The 21,192-nt window shown below is 50.3% G+C and overlaps 10 protein-coding genes across 10 annotated transcripts; 6 read left to right on the top strand and 4 right to left on the bottom strand.

Annotated features, from left to right (window-relative positions):
- Positions 1-22: 22 nt before the first annotated feature.
- ASPZODRAFT_160536 (hypothetical protein) lies at positions 23-1,466 on the bottom strand (the record flags this gene model as incomplete). The annotated part of the gene is made up of 3 exons (XM_022726473.1): positions 1,152-1,466; positions 757-1,103; positions 23-720 (listed from the first exon to the last, which is right to left on the bottom strand). Exons 1-3 carry the CDS (start codon positions 1,244-1,246, stop codon positions 23-25), a joined length of 1,140 nt encoding a protein of 379 aa, XP_022579559.1. The 5' UTR covers positions 1,247-1,466.
- A 53-nt stretch (positions 1,467-1,519) lies between these two features.
- On the top strand, positions 1,520-4,319 carry ASPZODRAFT_134476 (hypothetical protein; the record flags this gene model as incomplete). Its single annotated transcript, XM_022723542.1, has 5 exons — positions 1,520-1,579; positions 1,627-2,314; positions 2,360-2,552; positions 2,608-3,584; positions 3,644-4,319. The coding sequence occupies 5 exons, from the start codon at positions 1,523-1,525 to the stop codon at positions 3,820-3,822; spliced, it is 2,094 nt and encodes a 697-aa protein (XP_022579558.1). The 3' UTR covers positions 3,823-4,319.
- Positions 3,669-4,601, top strand: ASPZODRAFT_134475 (hypothetical protein). The gene is made up of 2 exons (XM_022723541.1): positions 3,669-4,142; positions 4,221-4,601. The coding sequence occupies exons 1-2, from the start codon at positions 4,067-4,069 to the stop codon at positions 4,535-4,537; spliced, it is 393 nt and encodes a 130-aa protein (XP_022579557.1). The 5' UTR covers positions 3,669-4,066; the 3' UTR covers positions 4,538-4,601.
- Positions 4,602-5,666: 1,065 nt separating this feature from the next.
- Positions 5,667-6,659, bottom strand: ASPZODRAFT_134473 (hypothetical protein). Its single transcript, XM_022723540.1, has one exon. The coding sequence runs from the start codon at positions 6,636-6,638 to the stop codon at positions 5,706-5,708; it is 933 nt and encodes a 310-aa protein (XP_022579556.1). The 5' UTR covers positions 6,639-6,659; the 3' UTR covers positions 5,667-5,705.
- A 2,257-nt stretch (positions 6,660-8,916) lies between these two features.
- ASPZODRAFT_17959 (hypothetical protein) lies at positions 8,917-12,635 on the top strand (the record flags this gene model as incomplete). Its single annotated transcript, XM_022727123.1, has 3 exons — positions 8,917-10,490; positions 10,562-11,034; positions 11,812-12,635. The coding sequence occupies 3 exons, from the start codon at positions 8,917-8,919 to the stop codon at positions 12,633-12,635; spliced, it is 2,871 nt and encodes a 956-aa protein (XP_022579555.1).
- Positions 12,636-13,183: 548 nt separating this feature from the next.
- ASPZODRAFT_134471 (hypothetical protein) lies at positions 13,184-13,823 on the top strand. Its single transcript, XM_022723539.1, has 5 exons — positions 13,184-13,247; positions 13,301-13,357; positions 13,425-13,440; positions 13,500-13,625; positions 13,693-13,823. The coding sequence occupies exons 1-5, from the start codon at positions 13,215-13,217 to the stop codon at positions 13,758-13,760; spliced, it is 300 nt and encodes a 99-aa protein (XP_022579554.1). The 5' UTR covers positions 13,184-13,214; the 3' UTR covers positions 13,761-13,823.
- A 209-nt stretch (positions 13,824-14,032) lies between these two features.
- On the bottom strand, positions 14,033-16,062 carry ASPZODRAFT_120451 (hypothetical protein). Its single transcript, XM_022721252.1, has 2 exons — positions 15,985-16,062; positions 14,033-15,925 (listed from the first exon to the last, which is right to left on the bottom strand). The coding sequence occupies exon 2, from the start codon at positions 15,747-15,749 to the stop codon at positions 14,097-14,099; it is 1,653 nt and encodes a 550-aa protein (XP_022579553.1). The 5' UTR covers positions 15,750-15,925; positions 15,985-16,062; the 3' UTR covers positions 14,033-14,096.
- On the top strand, positions 15,913-17,226 carry ASPZODRAFT_17956 (hypothetical protein; the record flags this gene model as incomplete). The annotated part of the gene is made up of 3 exons (XM_022727122.1): positions 15,913-15,987; positions 16,453-16,956; positions 17,008-17,226. The coding sequence occupies 3 exons, from the start codon at positions 15,913-15,915 to the stop codon at positions 17,224-17,226; spliced, it is 798 nt and encodes a 265-aa protein (XP_022579552.1).
- A 689-nt stretch (positions 17,227-17,915) lies between these two features.
- Positions 17,916-19,025, top strand: ASPZODRAFT_70613 (hypothetical protein; the record flags this gene model as incomplete). The annotated part of the gene is made up of 3 exons (XM_022729684.1): positions 17,916-18,394; positions 18,460-18,694; positions 18,774-19,025. 3 exons carry the CDS (start codon positions 17,916-17,918, stop codon positions 19,023-19,025), a joined length of 966 nt encoding a protein of 321 aa, XP_022579551.1.
- A 430-nt stretch (positions 19,026-19,455) lies between these two features.
- Positions 19,456-21,056, bottom strand: ASPZODRAFT_134469 (hypothetical protein). The gene has a single exon (XM_022723536.1). The coding sequence runs from the start codon at positions 21,033-21,035 to the stop codon at positions 19,539-19,541; it is 1,497 nt and encodes a 498-aa protein (XP_022579550.1). The 5' UTR covers positions 21,036-21,056; the 3' UTR covers positions 19,456-19,538.
- Between the last annotated feature and the right edge of the window lie 136 nt (positions 21,057-21,192).

Raw genomic sequence — 21,192 nt, 5'->3', positions numbered from 1 at the left:
ACAGGTTATATGTCTAGTGACGTCAATATTCCGTCTTTACCGGGTCAAAACAAGCCGGAGTCGCCAGTCCAATCGACCACTTCAAACTTCCGATCTCGACAATCAAAAGACACAATCCGATAAGCACACTGGCCCCGCCATAGAAATACGCATGCCGTCTGCGTAAGCCAGACAGTTCTAGCACCCAGGTACTCACCGTGGTCAGACATCCGCAGAATCCGTCCATGACCCCCTGGAGGACTTGACAGGGAATAATCCCTGACCCTCCGGCCGTGGAATGCTGCAGCGCATAAGCCATGCCTAGGATTGCAGTGCCGCCAGAGTTGGCAGCGAAGGTGCCGAGCGGGAACGAGGCGAGTCTTCCGTTGAGTTCCATCGAGAGGAAGAACCGCGCCAAACAGCCTGGAGGGGAGAGCGCGAGCGCATATAGAACGGGTCCACGCCATGTGGTAGAGCTCCATAACGTACTATTTTGACCACTCTCTCCGAGTAAGACAGCTAGACAAATGACAGCCACCCACGCCAGAACCGCCAGGATAACCACCAACGGATCAAGAACAGTATATATCCATCTCGGGAGACGCGGTGTCCAGCGCTGTACGGCTAAAGCGAGGTGAGCGCCTAGCATCAGCCCAGCCAGCGAGAGGCCTATTTCCGTGAACAGGACTGCAAGGAGGGCCATGAAGCTGAATCCCCCGTTGGGAGCAGAGGGCACTTGCACTGCAGACCCAAACAGGGAGATATCACCATACGCGCCCACCGGAACAGACAGGTCATTCGATAGCGCAAGGAAGGCATCCCGTATAAATGTTGAGAAGGAGGTGAAGCTGCCGCAGAACCCGGTCGTCAGTCCGATATACAGCGGGATGGACTTCTTCCCGGCTGGTCCTGTATTATCCATAAACAGCTTCTTGTCTTCGCTTAGGAAGCCCATTACTACGCTTCCCCCGACGTTGGCCCATACCACGCTCGTATTGAGAGGTGTCCCCGGGTAGAAGGTGAGGGACTCAACAGCCACGCGAAGTAGTGTTCCGGCTATTGAGAAGAACACGAGGTATCCAAGTGTGCATAGTGTTGGGGGGAGAAGTCTTGCTCTCTCCTCTCTGCTATCTTCTTTTTCTTCAGGAGATACCACGCGATCTTCCAAATACTCTTCTCGTCGTACCGGTTGCTCGGATGGATCGTAGATGGGTGACGGGGCAGCAATTTCGTCCAGGTTGCTTTCAACCTGGTGGAACGATGCCATTGTTGAGAGTATTGTCGATGAGATGGCAGATGGGCAGATCGTAGAGTATGAGATATGAGCTTGTATATTGATAAGCAAGAACTAGACTCTCAGATATCCAGAAACAAGACCAGATGTCAAGCAATAAGAGAATAGAAAAGTCGTTGTTCTATACGGCAAACACGGCAATGGCGGCATAGCGGCAAACACGGAGCGGACAGCGGAATGACTAAGCAGGCCGGTTCCGCTGCCTCGTCGGGACGTCATCAACGACTCCTCCTCCTCTTGACAGCCACGATGAGAAGACAACGCGCAGGTCTAGCGTGTGAGAAGTGTCGAGCATTAAAAGCCAAGGTAGAAGTTTTTCTTCCTCTTTCTTCAAGGTAGCAGCTGATCTTCAGTGCGATGGACGACAGCCTGTGTGCGCCCGGTGCGAGGGTTACGGGTTCGACTGCGTCTGGCCCACAAGACGGCGAGGAGCAGCCGGGACAACAACACGCCCTGGGGGTCTTCGCTTACTCGCACAGGCAGAATTACAGCAGGATGGACCGGACCGGACAGAGTCTCCGGCTGGAACGCCGCAGCCGACGTATGTGGCGATGGTTGGAATGTACGAGGCGTTGATCCAGGAAGTACGTGGGCATTTAGACAGTATCCAGCAGGGTGCTCTTGATGAAGGACTACGCAATATCCGACGGCTGGCGAGTCGTGGCGTTCGTGTACAGAGTACTAGCAGACTAGAGGAGGAGACGACAGCCTCGTCGCCCACTTATGTCGGCAAAGCAAGCGAGGTGCATTTCATCCACAGTATCCGGCAGTGCGTGCATGGCACCGACACTTCAAACACGGGGGACGGCATTCAAGCTCAGAGTTACAGCCAGACAGACGTTACGGACGGGCTGGCGGACCTGAGGTATCCCCTGTTGGTGCCGTCGAATACGGAAGCGGCTCAGTTCCTTGACGTCTACCTGTCAACCATCCACATTGCGTATCCGTTTCCCTCAAAGGCTATATTGTACGAGGCATTCGAGCGCTTTCAGAACGGGGACGTCCAGGAGCCCGAGTTTCAACCGTCATTGGCATTATTCAGTAGGTCTTGTTTTCTCCTCTTGTGTGAATTCGGTTGATCTTTAGATTTCATCTTTGCCATTGGATCGTATTATACCTCGTTCCTCCACGGAAAGCACTCGGTCTCCCGGGACCACTTTCGATACTATGAACAGGGGCTCTACTATTCCCGAGAACTCAGGGCAGATTGCTCCCTCATCAACATCTGGGCGTTGCTGGTGCAGTGCTTCTTCCTACTTGCAGTCTGCCATACGGATCGGTGAGTTCTATGTTCTTCCATTCTTCTCCACGCATTCACTTACTAAAACGTTCAGCTGCTGGAATACCCTTGGCATGGCCATTCGGATGGGTCAAAGCATTGGACTCCACGTCGAGTCACCTCCCAGTGGGAGTTCCAAACAGCCATGGATGGCAGACCGTGCACACTGGCGCCGGACATGGTATTCAATGTACAACTTGGACAGATTACTGGCCCTGCAGCTTGGAAGACCGATGGCTATCCACGAAGCTGATTTCCGGGTGGAAATGCCGGCCGCAACCGACCTGTCACCCTTTGACCCACCAGGGAAGGGCGACGCCGAGCAGGGTCAGAACAAGCTCTCTGGTCGTGGATGCATGATGGACTATTTTGTGCATGTGATACATTTCTCGCATATTGTCGGTCTGGTCGTACGGGAGCTCTATCGCCCATCACAAATTGATCTTTCTCCAGATCAGATGCTGTACAGCGCGTCTGGGCTCGATCGGCGATTAACGGAGTGGAAAGAAAGTCTCCCGCGGCATCTGAGGTTCGACCTTGGCCACACGTTTGAAAAGTCCATCTCATTTCGACGACAGAGGAATATGCTAGCTGTGAAATTCCACCATCTCCGTGCTCTGATCCACCGCCCGTTTCTGTGTCTCCCGATGCTGCAGATGAACAACCAACTGTTCATGAACCTTCTTCTTCGCAACAAGGAGCGCATCTCCGAGGCGGAGTCGATCTGTCTCCACGAAGCCCAGCAAACGGCCCGTCTGCTGCACAATGTCGTCGACGAGGCTGCTCTTGTCCACGATTTTCCCTGGTGGCAGATGATCTCGTGTCTGATATGCGCTAGTTCCATCCTCTTCGTCGCCGAGGGGTTTTACGGCCACACCAATAGTCTGCTCGACGGCCGGACAATGCCGCAGGGTCTGCGTGAAGACGCTGAGACCTGTCTGACAGTATTTGAAGCTCTGAGCGTCAACTCGGCCGCAGCCAAACAGGCGGCGAATATGCTGGAGGGGCTATCACGCATGCGCCGAGCGGATGGTAATCCTCTAGCCCATAAAACGAGGCGTCCATTAGTGCTAACACTGTCTGGTTCATAGTTCATGCTCCGACTGTTCTACCTACTGCAGAAGTAGATCCGAATCCTCTTCCATCCCCGTATCTGACGGGCGACATGTCCATGCTGTGCGAGTGGCCCAGTGAGATCTCGAGCGCGATGGAGTGGTCTACGCGTTTCTTAGATTACCCTCTTGTGCCTCCAGATTCAGATCTGCCATAGCACTAGTATATATGGATATCAGATGATAGTATTACTCGTCCGGCTAATACGGATCTCACGGTCTAGCGGGAAGCAGTGACGTCACAGCCAGATATCTACAAATAGTCAGCACTATCAAATTAGTATGCCTGGAGTCTTGAACACTTTTTAGCCTAACTGGTTTAGTGTCACATTGCCAACATACTTAGGCAGACTCCAGCCAGAATAGACTTACTGCATACTCAGGTTCCACTGCACTTCCGTAATGCCATCTCAAATTCCCTCTATCCCTTCTCCCACCGACCACGAACCACTAGCTATCCACGATTCAAAGACAGCAGGTGCATCTACATATTTTCTCAATTCTATATATAAAAAAAATCCTTATCCTAGAGTACTAAATTTGTGCGAACTTCTAGAAAACGAATGCCGGATCTGCTTTGAAGATCTGCTCGAACCCTTTGCCCACCAGTTACCCTGCGGGCATATCTTCCACCGCGACTGCGCTGATCGCTGGCTATGTGGCGCTGATGCCTCATGTCCGTTGTGTCGAAAACGAATTTATGCCCTGAGCCGACCGTATTTTGTGCCGGTTGGATCGGCACAGACACCGCCACCACCTGCTTCCCCGCTACAGTCGCAGGGGTCGATGTGGGAAACGCTGAAAAAGTGGTATCGACGCAGGAGGGGGAAGGAAGAGATGGCACAAGAAATGGAAGAAAGGGAAGGGCATTAAATACAGGATTTTACTTGCACTACATAGTTACTCCGTACTACATACTATGTACAGTGATCGAGAGTTTAGACTACTCCGTAATGGTCATAGTAAACTGGGGGTCCCTGGGTCCGTGCGGTGCGGGGCCAAACAGCCACGCGGGTGGCTGCCGCTAATCCAGGGACAGCCGAGATGCACGTGTCTGGGGAGTAAACTCGGTACTTCTTGAACTATGAGTAGGATATGATGAGAATGATGATTGTATTAGAGAGCGAGTATCTTGACTACAGCGGTGATATTCCAGCCTATGTGGTGGGGATAGGGTTATACCCTAACATTGAGGTAGCAGGTTATGCAGATAAACGACCATATAAAGCACTATTAATTGTCTTGACAATTTTCAGTGATCATAAGGCTCTTCGATTGTGAATAGGAGTCTGCACAGTATATTGCCGGAAGACCACTGCCAGCAACGTTTGCTCGTTTCAGTGATTCTCGGTCTGTATACGGCCCCTGTTCGAGCCCGAAAACGACTCCATGGAATAGAGGCGACCGCAGGACTGCGTGCCAGCTCGAGACATGAGTAAGAAAACACTAGCTACCTCTGACGCAGTAGTCAAACTGGTATTTCTTGGTATTGCTTAGGGCATAGAGCATCATAGGAAGGATGATCTGGGCATTCATCTTTCAGAGCAAGACAAATTGTCTGCTGGCTGAAACTCGAAGGTTTTTAACAGATGCTGGAAGTTCATCATATGCCGGTCGGAATGAAACGTTGAGAGGTATTTCCAGGAGAAGACGAAGTGGATATCCAAGGCAGATGGCGTGTCCAGAGACTTTTGGTCTTTTTGACGAGGCAGGTCTTCCAGTGAAGAAGATATAGACCTCTAGCTAGGCCGACATGCTGCTGGAGCTATCGTGGAGGAAAGATGTCTACTGAATAAATGATGGAGGAACCGGGCTATATATAAGGAAAGACAGTACTGTCAAGGCTAGGAAGAGAATATGAAGTAGAATAGGAGGTGAGAATGAAGACAGAGACTTTTATATGTAGAATATATGGTTGCCTAATATTCAATAGCGTCAACAAAGACTCAGTGAATAGAAAGAATGCTTAACTATACCACATTAATTATAATAAATGAATTAGCCAAAAACTCTTATACTTCTACCTATATAAGGATAAGTACTATACTAAGCTATTCACCCACAACACCTCATCGCGAATCAACTCCGGCGCCACCAGCTGTATATTATGCGTCCTGGCTTTTCCTTCGGCATACACAAACCGACTGCGACTCGACAGGCTCAGATGGTCGCGTTGACCCTGTTCGTCGAGTTGTTCCATATCCTCCAGTCTCACAGCCAACCGCTGTCTGGCTTCCTCTGTCCCTGTTCCATGGGCAACTGAAAAGTCATATATCTTGCGAAAATCCACCGACTCGTTGCCGAAGATGACACTCAACGGACTGTCTTCTAGAGCCTGCATTCCGATCGGTAACGCTTCATTCACCTCTCGTCTGCCTGCTTCGCTGAGCTGGTCCTCCGCGTTAGCAGTGGGTGCGTTTCGCTCTTCCTCGTCTTTGACAGCTTGATACTCCTCAGCCGTGAGGACGTGGCTGGCATCCAACCCCACGATTGCCATATAACTGGCCTCCCCGTCTCCAACCAGCGTTCCAACACCGGGTGGTAAGGGAGTTCTTTCGCGTGAGGAATCAACAATCACCATCCCCGCCACGTCTTGAGGACCATGTTGACGCAGGAACTCTCGAATAAGCACCCCGCCATAGGAATGTCCGACGAGAATATACGGTGGTGCGATCTCTGCAGTTTTCAGCAGCAGCGTCAGTTCTCGTACTCGGTTCGTCACGCTCACTGGGTCTGGAGACTCCTCGCTAAGTCCGTAGCCTGCCCGATCGTACGAATATACCCGTACTGACTCGGCGAGTAGACGCTGCACCGCGACCCATTCGCAGTGGGAGCTGGCTAGACCGGCTTCGATGATGACGGCCGGTTGAAGATGGCCGTCTATTGTTTCGCGGGTTGGTCCTGAGGCAGAGAGGAATAATCGGTGGGTGCCGATGGAGACTAGATCAGAGCGAGTGTCTTCATTCCACGACATCTGTACTAGGTATTGTAGGTGATTGTTATGAAGGAGATAATTAGTATTGAAGGAAGTATTCTTGAGTAAGAAGCGGAAGTCAGACAGTAAGATTGATTATCTTTCTGCCTGGAGAGCTTTACTAATCATTTCACTTAGTAGGAGTTATATTATCCATAGTCTTATTAGCCTATAATACTCCTGTTTAATTATTTCTATTCTGTATATAGCTAGGTGTAAATAGGTGAACACAGTGTGAACAGATAGTGGATCTAAGTCTAATCTAACCTCACTTATAACCATCACTACATCAATATATTTAGTGACTGATTATAGACCAGAGCTACTTCTTGAATGGAATGGATAAGATTGTAGGGGCGGGAATGGAGAACATGGTTATGGTTCATATGAAGGGAGACACTGTGAATACTGGAGACTAGTTCAATAAATACAAACTCAAGGCAGGTTACTTTATGATAACCCTTAGGATATATTTTTTGCAATAAAACAATCGGGTGTGCTCAAGACCATTGACAAAGACGCGCTTTACAAGCATCGACGTCGTCAGAACCAAATGACACTTGACATGAATAGAATAGAAAGACGACAAATGGTAATTCCATCGTCTAAATCCAATAGCCTCTGATATTGGTGCTGCTAGGACCGCAACAACTGCCTGTCCAACCGATAAGTTTTCCACGATCAGGCGAAAGGTTTGGGAAGGCTCGTCTACCTGGTTCGGCGTATGCATGTATTGTCAGTTTCTCAGGTCTTGATGCAAAGGGTCAAGCACTTCCATACGCTTCCTTGAGTGAGACAGGTATTTCTTTGGAGAGGCTGTACCTCGATTCAGCAGATCGATGATAAAACAACGTCTGAAACTTCCTCGTGACGCAGGAATTCTGGATAGTTTGTCAGGAAGCCAGAAGAAATACGTGGCAGTAGGTTTGATTGGCGACTTGTCCTGACATCTTAAGGTCGACAGCAGTTCAGGGCCCCCATTGCGCCTCTGGAAACTTTGTTGGAGGCGATAGAACAAAGGTCCCAGGGTATCTTTAGCGAAATGAGAAGAATATGTTTTCTTATAGACACGACGCCTACAGCCTCCGCGATAGAATGCGTGGGACCTGTTGCATGTCCAGGCAATGGAGTATGAAAAGCTCTATTTTGTTCTGATAGGCCTATCATTTTGTCAGTCTGTGAGTCGTAGTTGATCGTCAATTCCTGACCTCCATAAAGAATGTTGTTATACCTGAACAACCCTGTCTCAGAGCCACGGATACAGTGTATAATTCCAACCACGAGATATCCCAGAGAACCTTAAGGAGTGTATAATCTTCTTGCATCATTTGATCCCAGGATTAGGAGCCGGACGATCGCGGTTGGCGCGAAAGACAACAGACCGGACTGAACAGCCAAAGACGACTGCATTCTCGTTTGTCAAAATATAGGAAGGGATATATCACCAAGACGCCATGAGTAGCCGGTGGAAAAGAGTAGGATGAGGATTTAAATATATGGAAGCATATATACGTGCGAGGGAATACTAGTATTGAAGAACTGGTCAGTGGAAGGATGGAGAGAAAGAAGAGAGAAGGCATAGTAGGACTATTTATACTTAGCTGTTGGTCGCATTAGGCTGCTATTTTCTTCTATCCTGGAAGCCAAGAGAATGCTCAGGCGTATTCACTTCACGCATTCACTTTGTTGAAAGAAACAGACAGAAAGAGATGAAAGAAGCCTGAAGGTTGCTTCACTCAACGACAGTCAGGTGACAACACGGCCTGAGGCAGCAACAGGCACTTGTGATATCCACGCCATATTTCGACTACCTACGCCCAAACACTCTATTATCACCTTGGTAAGAGTACTATTTTCGCATCGAGGGAGAGCTAAGACTACCAGGCACTATCTATTGCCAAGACAACTAATAGTGCTTTAAGTGAATGAATATTTCACCATCAAAGAAAGATTTTGCTGTGTTGTTGCGTTGGAGAACCTGCTTTTGGCGACGAGGCCAACCCCCCGTCGCAAGGCTCAGCCTTCACACCGACAATTTCTCTGGGAATATGATTCTTTCTCATACAATCATCCTCGCCCAATGGCATCCCTGTCATGTCTCGGGCAGCGCAAGGCTGACAAATGAGGGAAATGCGTTGGGATTCAGCCTTGCGCCTGAGATAGGCGCCATTCAACCCCGCTTTGGGAACAAACTCCTTTGCTGATTTCACCCCCCCAAGGACGGCTCTGTTCGTTACGTTCATCCTTATCATCGAAGAAAACCAGAAAAGAAATATCGATGGCATCGGGTGCGTTGATTCAGTCAAGTGTGCGGAGGACGGACCCTACGATCACTCTCAAACAAGCCCTGGCAAGTTTCGAGGACGCTTTGATGGACGAGCAGAAGGCACAGTATCAGACCAGCACCACATCCCCAGACGCTGCGAGTGTGATCGAGTTTGTCGCCCAGATCGATGCAAAAAACAGTACGGTGATGAGACGGTGTGTTGCACCCCGACTGTGCACATTCCTGGAGGCAACTCAACAGTTCACCAGCGTGGTGGATACATTCGTCAGCTCCAATCCTACAATCGCCGCTCTCGTCTGGGGAGGTGTGAGAACAACCCTCCTGACGGCTAGCAATGTTGCTGCATACTTTGAGAAGGTCACAGGCATGATCATGAGGATTGGCAAGTCGTGTCCGACTTATCAACAGTTTGGTCAGCTCTACCCGGGCTGTATAGATCTTCAGCGTGCCCTTTGCGATTATTTTGCAATCATCATCCAGCTCTGCATAAAGATCATCGAAGTCTCGCGGCGAAACACTGTGGCACAGACGTTCTCGTCTATACTATATCCTTTTGAATCCGAGTTCCAATCGTTTCTCAATAATCTGCAGCAAGCGGAAAAAGAAATACAACTACAGTTGTCCTTCGCCTCCAAGAAGTCCAATTATGAAGCGAGCAAGCTGCTTGAGCAGGAAGCTCGGGAAAACGTGGGCTTCCGACGATCTGCATTCGGGTTTTTCAAAGAAAGCAGTAAGGAGCAAGCGGAGATGCACCAATGGCGGATCGATAAGGCCAAAAGGGACGCTGCCAAGCTCAGATCCAGAATCCGCGAGAGCCTCTCAACCGTCAACTATATCCAACCGTGGAAGCTTGCCAAGAAGCAACACGTTCCTGGAACAGCGGAGTGGCTGCAGCAAGAGCTTGATTTCGTTGCATGGGAGGATGAAAAAGGCAGTGCTAATCTTTGGTGTTCGGGGACAATGGGCATGGGCAAGACTACCATTGTGTCCAATGTGGTTGCCTATTTGCACAAGACTCGAAAGAAAGATCACATCATATCCTATTTCTTCTGTAGGTCGGACGACGAAGAATCTCGGTCAGCTCGAAGCATCATTGGGTGTCTAGTCCGTCAACTGCTTGATGTCCGGATTGGAAACGCTCGGAATGATGATTTGGAAGGCTTATATATGGACAGCCGTCATCTGGACACGACCAACGATGTTGTGAATTTCGTTCTATCCAAGCTCGATGTTGGAAACAAGTATTATATCATTCTTGATGGACTGGACGAATGCGAGGAGGGAGAAGTTCGCGACGTGGCGCAGGCTTTGGCTCAAATCATCAACCACTCTACAAACCACATTAAACTCCTCTGCTCGGGTCGTCCTGAGCTCGAGAAGCAGCTTTTGCGGGTCATTACCCCCCAATACAGGATTCAGATCACGGAAGAAAAATTGCAGTCAGACATGGAGCTGTATATTTCAATGGAGTTGGGTCGCTGTCTGGAAGAGGAGCTGCTCCACCTCGGGGATCCAACGCTGATCCTGAAGATATCGGAAGCCCTACAGGATGGATCCCATGGGATGTAAGTCGGAAATCATTCAATGCCCATACCAGAATGTCGATGGAAGAATTGCCGAAAGACTAATATGAAAGGTTTCTTTGGACACGATTTTTTATTGAGGAACTATGTACGCAGGCCTGCGACAGTGACATCCTGGAGGCCCTGAAAAATCTTCCGCATGGACTTTCTGAGCTATTTGATCGCAAGATTCATCGCATTCAGAAGCAAAAGGCGGCAAAGCAAGCGATCAAAATGCTCCAGTTTTGTGGAGTAGCAAAACGACCATTGACAGCAATGGAATATCGAGAAGCGTTGAGCCTTGAGCCCTACCAAAAGAGTCTCGATCGGAGCAGGTTTCCCAACGACATGAATCAGATTATCAGCGACTGCTGCGGACTCGTCTTCATGGATGAAGAGGCAAGCACTGTGCAGTATGTTCATCATAGCATCAAGCAACACCTGTTCAGCCTGGCGAGTGAACACTCGGCAACCTTTGTAGCCACAACCCTCGATCAACATTTCGGTCTCCTCTGCATGACCTATCTTGATCTCACCAACTTCAAGCGTCAACTAACAAAGTACGATGGAAGTGCAAATACACCTATCGTCCCCCTCCAATTGGGAGTACTCCCAATGAGAGAGGCAAGGAGCGCCACAGGTCGCATGGCATCGAAACTTCTGTCACGCCATCATCAGCTTCAGAACATGAATGCCGGGAAGTTCAAGAGGAAGGTGCAAGACGAACTGGGAGACATTGAAGCTTCACGGCTAGAATTGGAACTTCAAACACGGGGGTTTCATTTTCTCGAATATGCCAGAAGCTATTGGATTCGTCATTCAACGAATTTGACTGATAATGACTTGGACACAGACCTATGGCGATTATTTTGTCGATGTGTGAACGGCGACGACATCCCATCATGTGAACCATGGCAGAAAAATACCGCATCCTCCGAGGAAGATGGAAAAATCTTTTCAAGGATGGTAGATTGGACGATAACCAATGAGCATTATCCTCTATTCTTATACCTAGCCATGACCACGCCTTCACAGCTGAGCAACGAGGTAAAGGATAAAATCTTTACCAGCATCTCCATCAAAAGGCTTCACCTATTTACTAATGCAATCATGCAATTTTGTGACAATACAACGGAATATGTGAGCTACAAATTGCTTTGGGTGATAAAATTGGGGTGTATAGGCGCCATAGAAAGCCTTATTCGGGCCGGAGTGGACATCAACGTTCCAAGTCATAATATAACGGGACTTGCTACCGCTGCAGGAACAGGAAATTTGGAAATTGTGGAGCTTCTACTGGCATCAGGGGCTGATGTCAATGCAGAGCCTAACGATGTAAACGGCCAAACTGCTCTGTATGCAGCGGCGGAGGGTGGCTATCTGAATATCGTGGACAGGCTTCTCAGAGCCGGCACGCGTATTGATACCCCCGTTACACGTGTGAAAGCCAAGCTTGAATTATACCCGGAAACAGGTCAGTTTCAAATTCTGGAGAACGATACCGGTTTTGGGCTCGAAAGTCTGAAAGGACGAGAAGCCCTCTCTGCTGCAGCATGCAATGGCCACCTGGAAGTAGTCGAGAGACTTATGGCTGCTGGAGCTGATGTGACACAAGATCCTATCCTAGAGCAAAGGACTCTTACAAAAGCGGCAGGAAACGGCCACCTGGAAGTGGTAGAGAGGCTTCTAGCAGCTGGAGTTGATGCCAGACCAAATATCATTATAGGGCCGACAGCCCATGCAGCAGCGGCAGGAAACGGTCACCTGGAAGTGGTAGAGAGGCTTCTAGCAACTGGAGCCGATGTCAGACTAAGTCCTACCTTAGGTCAACTAGCCCTTAACGCAGCGGCAGGAAACGGCCATCTCAATATGGTGGAAAGACTGCTAGATACTAGGATTATTTATGATCCAGATAATACGTCGAAATACCCTGCTGATGGTGGACTCGTCAGTGCGGCAGAGAACGGCCATCTAGAGATAGTGGAAAAGCTTCTTGCAGCTTACGAATTTGCCGGTAGGGAATGGAGGAGAACGTATCTACGACGGGCACTTGACGCAGCCACGACCCATAAACATTGGGACATTGTGGAGAAATTACGGCAAGCAGGAGAATTAGAAAAGGCCTTTAGCTGGTTAAAGAGTTGGTGATCATGTCTTGTAATTGTCAACTTGGCAGAATATAAAGCCGGACTTGAAACTCACCACCACACCGTGTAAGGTTCCACGATAGCATTCAGTCTATAGAATGACATACAATATTCCCAAAGTGGTAAATATACGGAGTAGAACTTACGGAGTACTCCGTACGATATATGATGTCGTAAGGATATGCACTCTGATGCATGAAAGCTCATGCATGAGAAACAACACCCGCCAATAATATCACTGATCAAATCGGGGATTTCCGAGCCCAGACCATTTGTTCAATCTATCTTGCAGCGACGAAACTCAAACCCCGAGAGTGTATTTTATCATCGGCTGGATAACATTTAACCGATGCAAAGTCTAAAGCACGCAGAAGAGCTGGTGCCCCAACTTGACAGGAGATAAGTTATGCGTTGTAGCCTGACAAGGTGATGGATCATATTTTGTAGCAAGAGTCGGTGAAGATGTAGCTGCCGGCTATGGATATAAATATGTTAGCATTCTCAGCTCAGTGAATACTCATCCAGAATCAAAAGATACTCTTCTACTCCTTAGCTTTTATCAACCCTCCAATCCATCACCATGAGCGGAAAAGTGCCTGCTGACAAGAAGGAGGTGTGCTTTGGTACATTATACCCTTCCATGATCTCGGCTGATGAATACTACAGGATGTTTATTATTCACGGGGCTGGATCGAGGACTGTTTCGATGGCTTTATGAAAGCTGTATGTTGACTCCCGGTTGAAGACTCTCCCCTTCCTGCTGAAATGGTCTTTTGCTCACCGCATCTAGGACACAAACAAAAGCTGTATGTATTCTAGTCGACTATTTTCGAGGAGTCTAGCACCGCTAACTATTAGCAATCAGGGATTATCACATTCGATGAGTTCAAGACGGGGTTGAAGAAGAAAAACAAAGACATCACGGACAAGGAAATAGAGGAGATCTTCAAGTTCCTCGACTATGACAAGAGCAAGGGAGTCACTCTGAATGGTACGTGGCTGTCCACGCCTTTCCCCCCCCCTCAACTCTGATCAACGTGCTTATTTCTCGAATCTAGAGTGGATACTTGCCGCCATGGAATACGATGCGCAGGTGAAGAACTATCAGAATGCACTTGTCATTTAGGCGTCAGTGGTTACTATCAGTTAGCCAGTGAAATGACTCATGACTTATTCTCTTACCTTCCGAGTCGTCCGAGTAGTAAGATGAGTATTGTAGATGGTTACTCAACAATTGTACTGGTAAGCTCGAAGAGAGAGAGAAAGAAAAGGAGGAAGAGAAAGATTGTGGACAGACCATTTGCACGTTGTAGTCACATGCCTGCCTCCTGCCATTTAGGAATAGTACATGCACGTGTTCGAGGAATAATGATTACGTAGTAGAATTATGCTTCCATTGCTTACTGAAATCAATAAAAAGATCTAATAGCATGAAAAGAGAGTATTCTGGATGAATATACTACTAGTAAGGAACCTGCTGGTGGAAGTACTCCATGATGAACTCGACCTGGTCCGGATCAGCAATGGAGACATTCTCAAAAGCATTGCCGAGCTCCATGACGATCTGCTCGCCACTGGGGTCATTGGGAGCCCACTCCGGCAGCTCCCCAGCACCAGAGTAAGATCCTCCCAGGTTAGGATTGAGGGTCTTGGCAAAGTTGGCCCAGTAGGCCGACATCTTGGCTTGGATCTCGTAGTCGACTTCAGTGAAAGGGTAGGTGTCGGCGTTGGCGTACAGGGCGTTGAGGGCGTACATGATCTCGGACTGGTGGAAGGCGCCCTGGCTCTGACCCGGCGGAGCGTGGGTCCAGTAGTAGGTGTAGAAATCGGAAGAGGCAGACTTGTACCAGTCGAACCCGTAGGCCCACGAGCCGACCTTGGAGATGTCCTGCGCGGCGGCGTTCCAGCTCTCGTCGCCCAGGGTGGCGTTGTTGTCGACCGGGTAGAGCTCGAAGTAGCGGGCCGACAGGTTACCGTAGCGCAGGGTGTTGTAGTACTTGTACTGCGCGACGGTGTAGTTGGTGCTCGTCGCAGCGCCGGACTCGTCCTTGGTATTGCCCGTGATCAGAGGCACGTCGTTGGCGGGACCGTTGAGCAGCGTCTCGATGTACTTCTCCGGGATGACGTAGTCGTCAAGCACGGGCTTGAAGATCAGCGGGTAGTCGCAGGAGAGGGCAGTGACCCACCAGATCCACGTGTTGTTGACGCGGTCCTGGTCGCCGATCAGCAGGTCTTCCATGGACAACTCGCGCAGCTCGGCAATGGACGAGACGTTGTGGAAGGTGGTGTAGTTCTCGCCGAAGAACAAGGCCTCGGACATGTTGACGTACGAGGTCGCCAAACCTGCCAGCATCGTGTCGTAGGGGTACCGGATACCGGACTGCGAGATGGCGCCGTGGAAGTATCCCGTAAACAGCGGGCTGTTGACGGCGTGGTAGACCTGCGAGGAGCCGAACGACTGTCCGGCAATGGTGACACGGTCCGGGTCGCCACCAAACTGGGCAATGTTGGCCTGCACCCACTTGAGCACCTCGAGGAAGTCCAGCACACCATAGTTGCCCGAGGTGTTGTAGCCTGTGGCGGCGAGACCCTCGGCGTTCAGCTCTGGGTGCGCCAGGTAGCCAAACGCGTCGTCACGGCGGTTGAAAGTGATGAGGATGACGTCGTGCAGAGCCATACCACCGCCGTACCACCATTCATCATTGCTGGTCTCGTCGGAACCCTGGTTCCAGACCATCACCGGCAGCTTAGCCGAGGTGTTACCCGCGTTTGTCCACAGGTTCAGACTGAGGCAGTCCTCGCTGATGTACGAGCTGGACCCGGTCGGGCATTGGGGCCCCCACGCGGTCGCGTCCAGGGTCTCGTTCCAGGGTTCCCGCGGCTGCGGTGGCTTCCACCGGTTCTGGTAGCCCGTGTCGGCAGCGAAGGGAATCCCCAGGTACGCCGTGACGTTGGACTCGGAGCGATTGAAAAAGGTCTCCAGGGTGCTCTGGTTGAAGTATTTGTACCCCTTGACGGGACCGAGAGTGGTCTCAATGACTTCATCCCAGAGCTGGGCCTGGGCGACGACGGCCGCCAGCCCCAGGGAGGCGACGGTCCGGACGAGGGAGGGCATGGCAGACAAGACCTGAACTGACTGTCCGATGAATGGATGGGGAAATCAAAACTCGAAGGAGGGTATTTCTTGCTGCTTTTGTACCTGGTGGCAGGCTGGTTGCCGCTCAACTGCCTCATGGTCGTCGGGATACGCGTCTCCGCTGATCAGAGGAGAAGACGGGATGGAAACCGTGTCTGCAAACAGCCATAAACGTCAGTACGGAGCGACGATCATCATTTCTGGTGGTACCCACGTAGTATGATAGGCAGAGGTGGACCTGCTCTGTCAAGTTCCCCCGGTTAGCTTGTGGGTGGACGAGCAGTTGGTGGTTGGTGGTTGGTGGAAGTTGCAGACGCTTACGTGGATGGCCGCTTGGTTTTTGGTGGCTGCATTAAGCTTAAGTCCTGCAGAGTTGTTAATGATGTAATAATATAGACAGGGTAATAGATTGATAATAAACAATTATAAATTGTCATCAGAATTGTGCAGAAAAGAATTAGGAGAAAATGAGGTGAATAGAAGAATATGAAATGGAGCAGAAAACATCTACTATTCAATCAATGTTATACGATTAAATAATTTATTTTACTAATTTAACTAGTATCACTTATTAATATTATAACCATCAACCTACTTAGAGAATGCTTCTATTACTACCCAGTATCTACCAATCGTCGAGTCGAGTCTTGGTACTTTATTGTATTAATTGCTCTACACACAGATATTGCTGAGAGAGGAAAATTGGCGGGAAAGTTTGAATATCCATTCGCTTCCTCAACAGCTGTTCTTGAAGGGTTCCGGGTCCATTCACAAGCAGTACACAGCCCTGCGATCGATCCACTGCCATGTTCAATACCCAACCCTTTTCCAGGAAAACGCAGAGACATTTGAGTTCGATGAAGGAACCCTTGAAGAAGCATCTCGTCTCCTACAGAGCTCTTCTGAGTGGAGACGGTACCTCGAACTCCTGCGCCGTGACGTCCAGATCGATAGTATCACCGAAGCGAATACCACCCTCTGGCCAGGATCGTTTACAATCTCCCGAAGACTACAGGAGCAAGTTATGACCGTGGATGGAATACCTGGCATGGCGAGACTTTCTTCCCAGGCTCCGACAAGCAAAAAGCGAGGCCGGAACTCCAGCAATGTGAAAAGTTCCCTCGTGGAGAAGATCCGAAAGCTACCAGACGCGGAGGATGAAGCAGTGCCAAATGCAGCTCTCATTGTACTGCTTCAAACCATCTCCCAGCTGGTGCCCAACTCAGGCTTGGAGTAGATTCTCAACAGAATCGAGTTTGCCCCCAAATTTGCCAGAGGCGGCTATAAGGCCTTCACGGATGGGGTGCTGCGCTCCGAAAGCAATTTTGTCCATTTAGAGCTGAAGAAAAGGGTTCGGTCTGGAAAGACGGCAAAGATCGAGATGCAGGAGGCCTGTGAGGTGGCCGGCTGGCTCAAACAGGGATCCTCGAATCTGCCTGCGTTCAATAATCAGTGAGTGTGAAATTGTTGCTGCTCCGCTCCGCTACCTGCTCTCAACTAGCAATGGGCTTCATGAAATATAGTCTTCTCCTCATATCCAAGGACCGCCACGAGATATTCGTTACCTTTGCCAAGTATACTGAAGGATATAAGGAGTATCTCAGGGGAGATGGGTAAACGGAGGACTTCCTGGTCATGAATACTTTCGGGCCGTGGGACACTGGCAAGGCATTGCTGATGGACCAGTTTGCAACGATTATCATCGCTGCCATAATCATTGCAAAACGGTCCTTTGGAGGCGCATCTGCGGCAAGTCTTTGGCAATGAGCGGAGGCTCTTTGGCGATTGTTGGTTTCCTGTCATCTCAGTAGTAACTAGTTGTTGGAGCCAGCCTCCGGAATGGTCTGATAAGCCTACGGAGTACCAGTTTCCATCTAAGTCATTAGCCTCTAGCCCACGACCAAATCTTATTGCTCAAATTGGAGATTAATCGACTATATTCAAGTGTGAGGCATTTCGTTTGGGAACCTGAAGCTTCCTAGCCGTGACGGTGTGACGATGACGACAAACAAAACTCAGGCAGCAAACGAAAAGACGTTGAACCTCTTAATCATACCCCCCCCCTTTTCTCTTCTTCCTTTTCTACCTCTACCATTTTTTCCTTCCCCATCTCTGTTATCCTTTCCTGCCACACTCGTCTCAGAAATGGCAAATCTCATTCGTTTTTTCCTCGATCGCCGTCAGGGAGAAGACGAGGACTTCGCCCAGGTCCGCCAGACGGTTATCCAAAGGATCAACGAGACGTACGATCTAGTCGAAGACCGCGATGGGATGCATATTCAGAGTGACTCGCTGGAAGGCCTGCAGATCAAATGCGAAGATTTGAATCTTCATCCTGATGAAAGCCTTGATGGGTCCCCCCAACCGGTGTTCTTCAAGCCGTGGCCGCTGGCTTCATTCCCTAGACCGCATCCTACCGATGAATATACCAGTAAACAAGTCGAAATTTACAAAGCCAAGAAATACTGGGATATCGATTCTCCTTTGCTCGCCTACCAAATCAGTCAGGCGAACTATCTGTCTTCCATAATCGGAATCTTTTTCGAAGGGCTCCTTCGCGACGTGGGCAGACCCCAGTATAAATATCCTCAATGTCTCGAGACCATGGCATCCTGGATACACAAGTGAGTTTGAGAAGTAGTCTCTCTTATACCTTTATATCTATGAGAGCTGATAACATGCTTTGAAGAGACTTCACATACAACATCTTCGCGGATGACTTCGACCCACCGCTGTGGACGTCCGTGGACTGGTATCCCGGAGAGGCATGGAAGTCGACCAAGAATGTCCCCCATATCATGTTCACTCTGATCCTCGGATATGAGCCTACTGAAGACCTCTTCCAGGTAGAGGTGCTCTCCATCCTCGCGGCAATGATCACACGACTCGAAGGCGATGAAGATCTGGCGCACAACACTATCCCAGTAAGTTGAAAGTTCCAGGTTGCGACAGCCTTGAAAGAGTATTGTGTGTGTGTGGCTCGCTAACTAACCACCAGGATAGATTATGGTCATATCGATCATGGCAGGAATGAAAGCCAGGGTTCTTCAAGCCCACTACAACTATCAAGGCCTTGTCATTCGCAAGTCCCAGATGATAAGCTTCCCAACGGTCGATGAAGCACTCCCGAACATCGACCTATTTCTGAGATTCATGGCGAGCGAGTGTGTTGGCGACACGAAGAACCCAGATATTCTCATGAAGGTGAGCTCTAGATTATTCGAAAACAGTAACATGAATGGAAGGACCTACTAAATATCACCCTTCTAGCCCGAAGTTCCTCGCCCCCCTTCTCCTCTGAGCCAATCTCGAAACGAAGCTCGTCAGCCGGAGCCGTCCGGCACTGAACACTCGAGGCGGGGGAACAGCATCAGAGACCTGGTTCACTCTTTCCGCCAACGCGACTCGGTGAACCCGACCAGCTCTCGCAGGCGTTTTCCTCGAGTCTCAAGACCGAGGATCCCTTCCTTTGGCCTCAGTAACCCGGCAGAAGAGGACACCTCGTTGCCTCACAGCCATTTGGCAACCCGCTCCGATGAACATGAGATGAACAGGCGTCCTCCGCAACAGCCGTCCGGCCATCCCATCTCCAGCTCCGACCCGCAGCAAAAGGCCAATGCTCAGGGAGAGGTATTTACGGAGACAATTTGAAGAGAGTTGAAATTTAGGGTTGTGTGTGGAGTGTGAAATTTATTGCTGCAAATAAAATTGGTTGATAAACGATTGGATACTCTATACTTTACAATGCTCCCAAGAAAGAAATATACTCTATCCAGACAACTCGTCCAAGTAACTCTCCACGGCAGCCTGACAGCCCTCTTGAGCGATTAACCCGATATATCCATCCGGACGGATAAGAACAACCGCCCCATCAGACAGCCCATACGCAGCACGCAGGTGGCCGCTGGCATCGAGCTCATCAGTGACATGGACTGTTTTGATGTGAAGCCATGGACGAGGAGCCACGTCAACCGTCTCCGTAAAGCAGAGCAGGGTGAAATGGTCACCGCGCAGGAAATCAAAGAGCCGACACACAGTCGCATCAGACGACTGCGTTGAGATAACCAGACCCGGTGCATCGGGGGCGCGATTTCCGGCCTGTACGGTTCCCTGGCGAAGATGGACCTCGCGAGTATCCCTTGAAAGCGAAGACGTAGGATAACCGACACCGAGCTGGAGTGTGCGGTCGTCCCTGGCGATGGTGACGGTGGAAATGGTGTCGTTCAGCAGTGTGGTCGACAGCGAGAGCACACCCGCCGCAACGGGAAGCCGTTCCTTCTCGTACGTGTCGAGCAAGGCAGGCGACGCCCCATGCAGCACGGCAGCCAGCTTCCAGCCGAGATTGTACCCATCCTGGATCCCGGTGTTCATTCCCTGCCCGCCTGCAGGAGGATGGACGTGTGCTGCGTCACCGGCGAGGAAGACACGACCGGAGCGGTAGGTGGCCACCATGCGGACGTTCTCGCGCCACAGCGAGCTCCAACCCAGTTGCGAGAGGATGATGTCGTTTCGTTTGCTCTGTGCGTTCAGCAGGCCCTGAATATACGGGAGGGAGGACAGATCTGGCCGTTCGTCTGGCAAAAGCAAGGTCTGGAGCTGGAATTCCTCGGTAGAGGGTAACGGGCACAGACCTATGAAGCCGCCCTTGCCGTCACGCCACATGCGCCAGGCCTCGCGGTCGAGTCCCTCGACGTGCACGTCGGCAACCAGGAGGCGGACATCTTCAAATGTCTCGCCCAGGAAGGGGATTCCAGCTGCTCTTCTGACGCTACTGTGTCCGCCATCACAGCCCACCAGCCACGACGCTGAGATGGTCTTTTCTTCTCCGTTGTCGAGGACTGTCGCCGTGACGGTTGTCTCGGACTGGTGGAAGGAAAGAAATTTGACATTGTACGAGACTGTGACTCCCAATTCAGCCAGTCGAGCGAGAAATGCCCCCTCTGTCCGCCATTGGGGTGAGACCAGGCTTGCAGCGTAGGGGGTCGAGGGCGTCGGTTCATGGGGTTTCCCGATGCGATGGGTCGTGTCGGTCGCCGTATCGGTCGAGTATATGGGTATGGCAAGACGGCCGTGCGAAAGTACCGTCTCGATGATACCTAAATCGTCAAAGACTTCAAGAGTGCGCGGTTGGAGTCCCTTGGCGCGTGAACCGGGCGCGGGTGCCGTCTGGGCTTCGATGATGTGGACGGACACGCCGCTGCGGGCGAGGGTGCATGCGAGTGCGAGTCCGGCCGGACCGGCGCCGACAATGAGAACGTCAGCCATGATCAGTTTGGTAGAGAGAAGATGAGAAGAACTGTTGGGTGAAGAAAGACCGTGATTCCAGACAGCTCTATATACACTGCAGAGTCGGAGCACGGAGCAGCCGGTTCCGCTCGGCGTCGGAGCTCCGTGTCTGCTTTAATCTGACACGAGAGGGGTC

The sequence above is a fragment of the Penicilliopsis zonata genome (genome assembly GCF_001890105.1).
Source record: "Penicilliopsis zonata CBS 506.65 unplaced genomic scaffold ASPZOscaffold_12, whole genome shotgun sequence".
NCBI lineage: Eukaryota > Fungi > Ascomycota > Eurotiomycetes > Eurotiales > Aspergillaceae > Penicilliopsis > Penicilliopsis zonata.
Note: the sequence above shows the minus strand (reverse complement) of the source record. Positions and strands in the feature narration are given on the sequence as shown.

What these genes read in the sequence shown, in the direction of transcription:
- ASPZODRAFT_120451 (XM_022721252.1), bottom strand. Translation starts at nt 15,749, where the DNA reads ATGCCCTCCCTCGTCCGGACCGTCGCCTCCCTGGGGCTGGCGGCCGTC.
- ASPZODRAFT_134473 (XM_022723540.1), bottom strand. Translation starts at nt 6,638, where the DNA reads ATGTCGTGGAATGAAGACACTCGCTCTGATCTAGTCTCCATCGGCACC.
- ASPZODRAFT_134469 (XM_022723536.1), bottom strand. Translation starts at nt 21,035, where the DNA reads ATGGCTGACGTTCTCATTGTCGGCGCCGGTCCGGCCGGACTCGCACTC.
- ASPZODRAFT_134471 (XM_022723539.1), top strand. Translation starts at nt 13,215, where the DNA reads ATGAGCGGAAAAGTGCCTGCTGACAAGAAGGAG. An exon ending in TGCCTGCTGACAAGAAGGAG is followed by an intron (nt 13,248 to 13,300) that starts GTGTGCTTTGGT and finishes TGAATACTACAG; the next exon opens with GATGTTTATTATTCACGGGG. An exon ending in CAAGGGAGTCACTCTGAATG is followed by an intron (nt 13,626 to 13,692) that starts GTACGTGGCTGT and finishes TCTCGAATCTAG; the next exon opens with AGTGGATACTTGCCGCCATG.
- ASPZODRAFT_134475 (XM_022723541.1), top strand. Translation starts at nt 4,067, where the DNA reads ATGCCATCTCAAATTCCCTCTATCCCTTCTCCCACCGACCACGAACCA. An exon ending in CCACGATTCAAAGACAGCAG is followed by an intron (nt 4,143 to 4,220) that starts GTGCATCTACAT and finishes GCGAACTTCTAG; the next exon opens with AAAACGAATGCCGGATCTGC.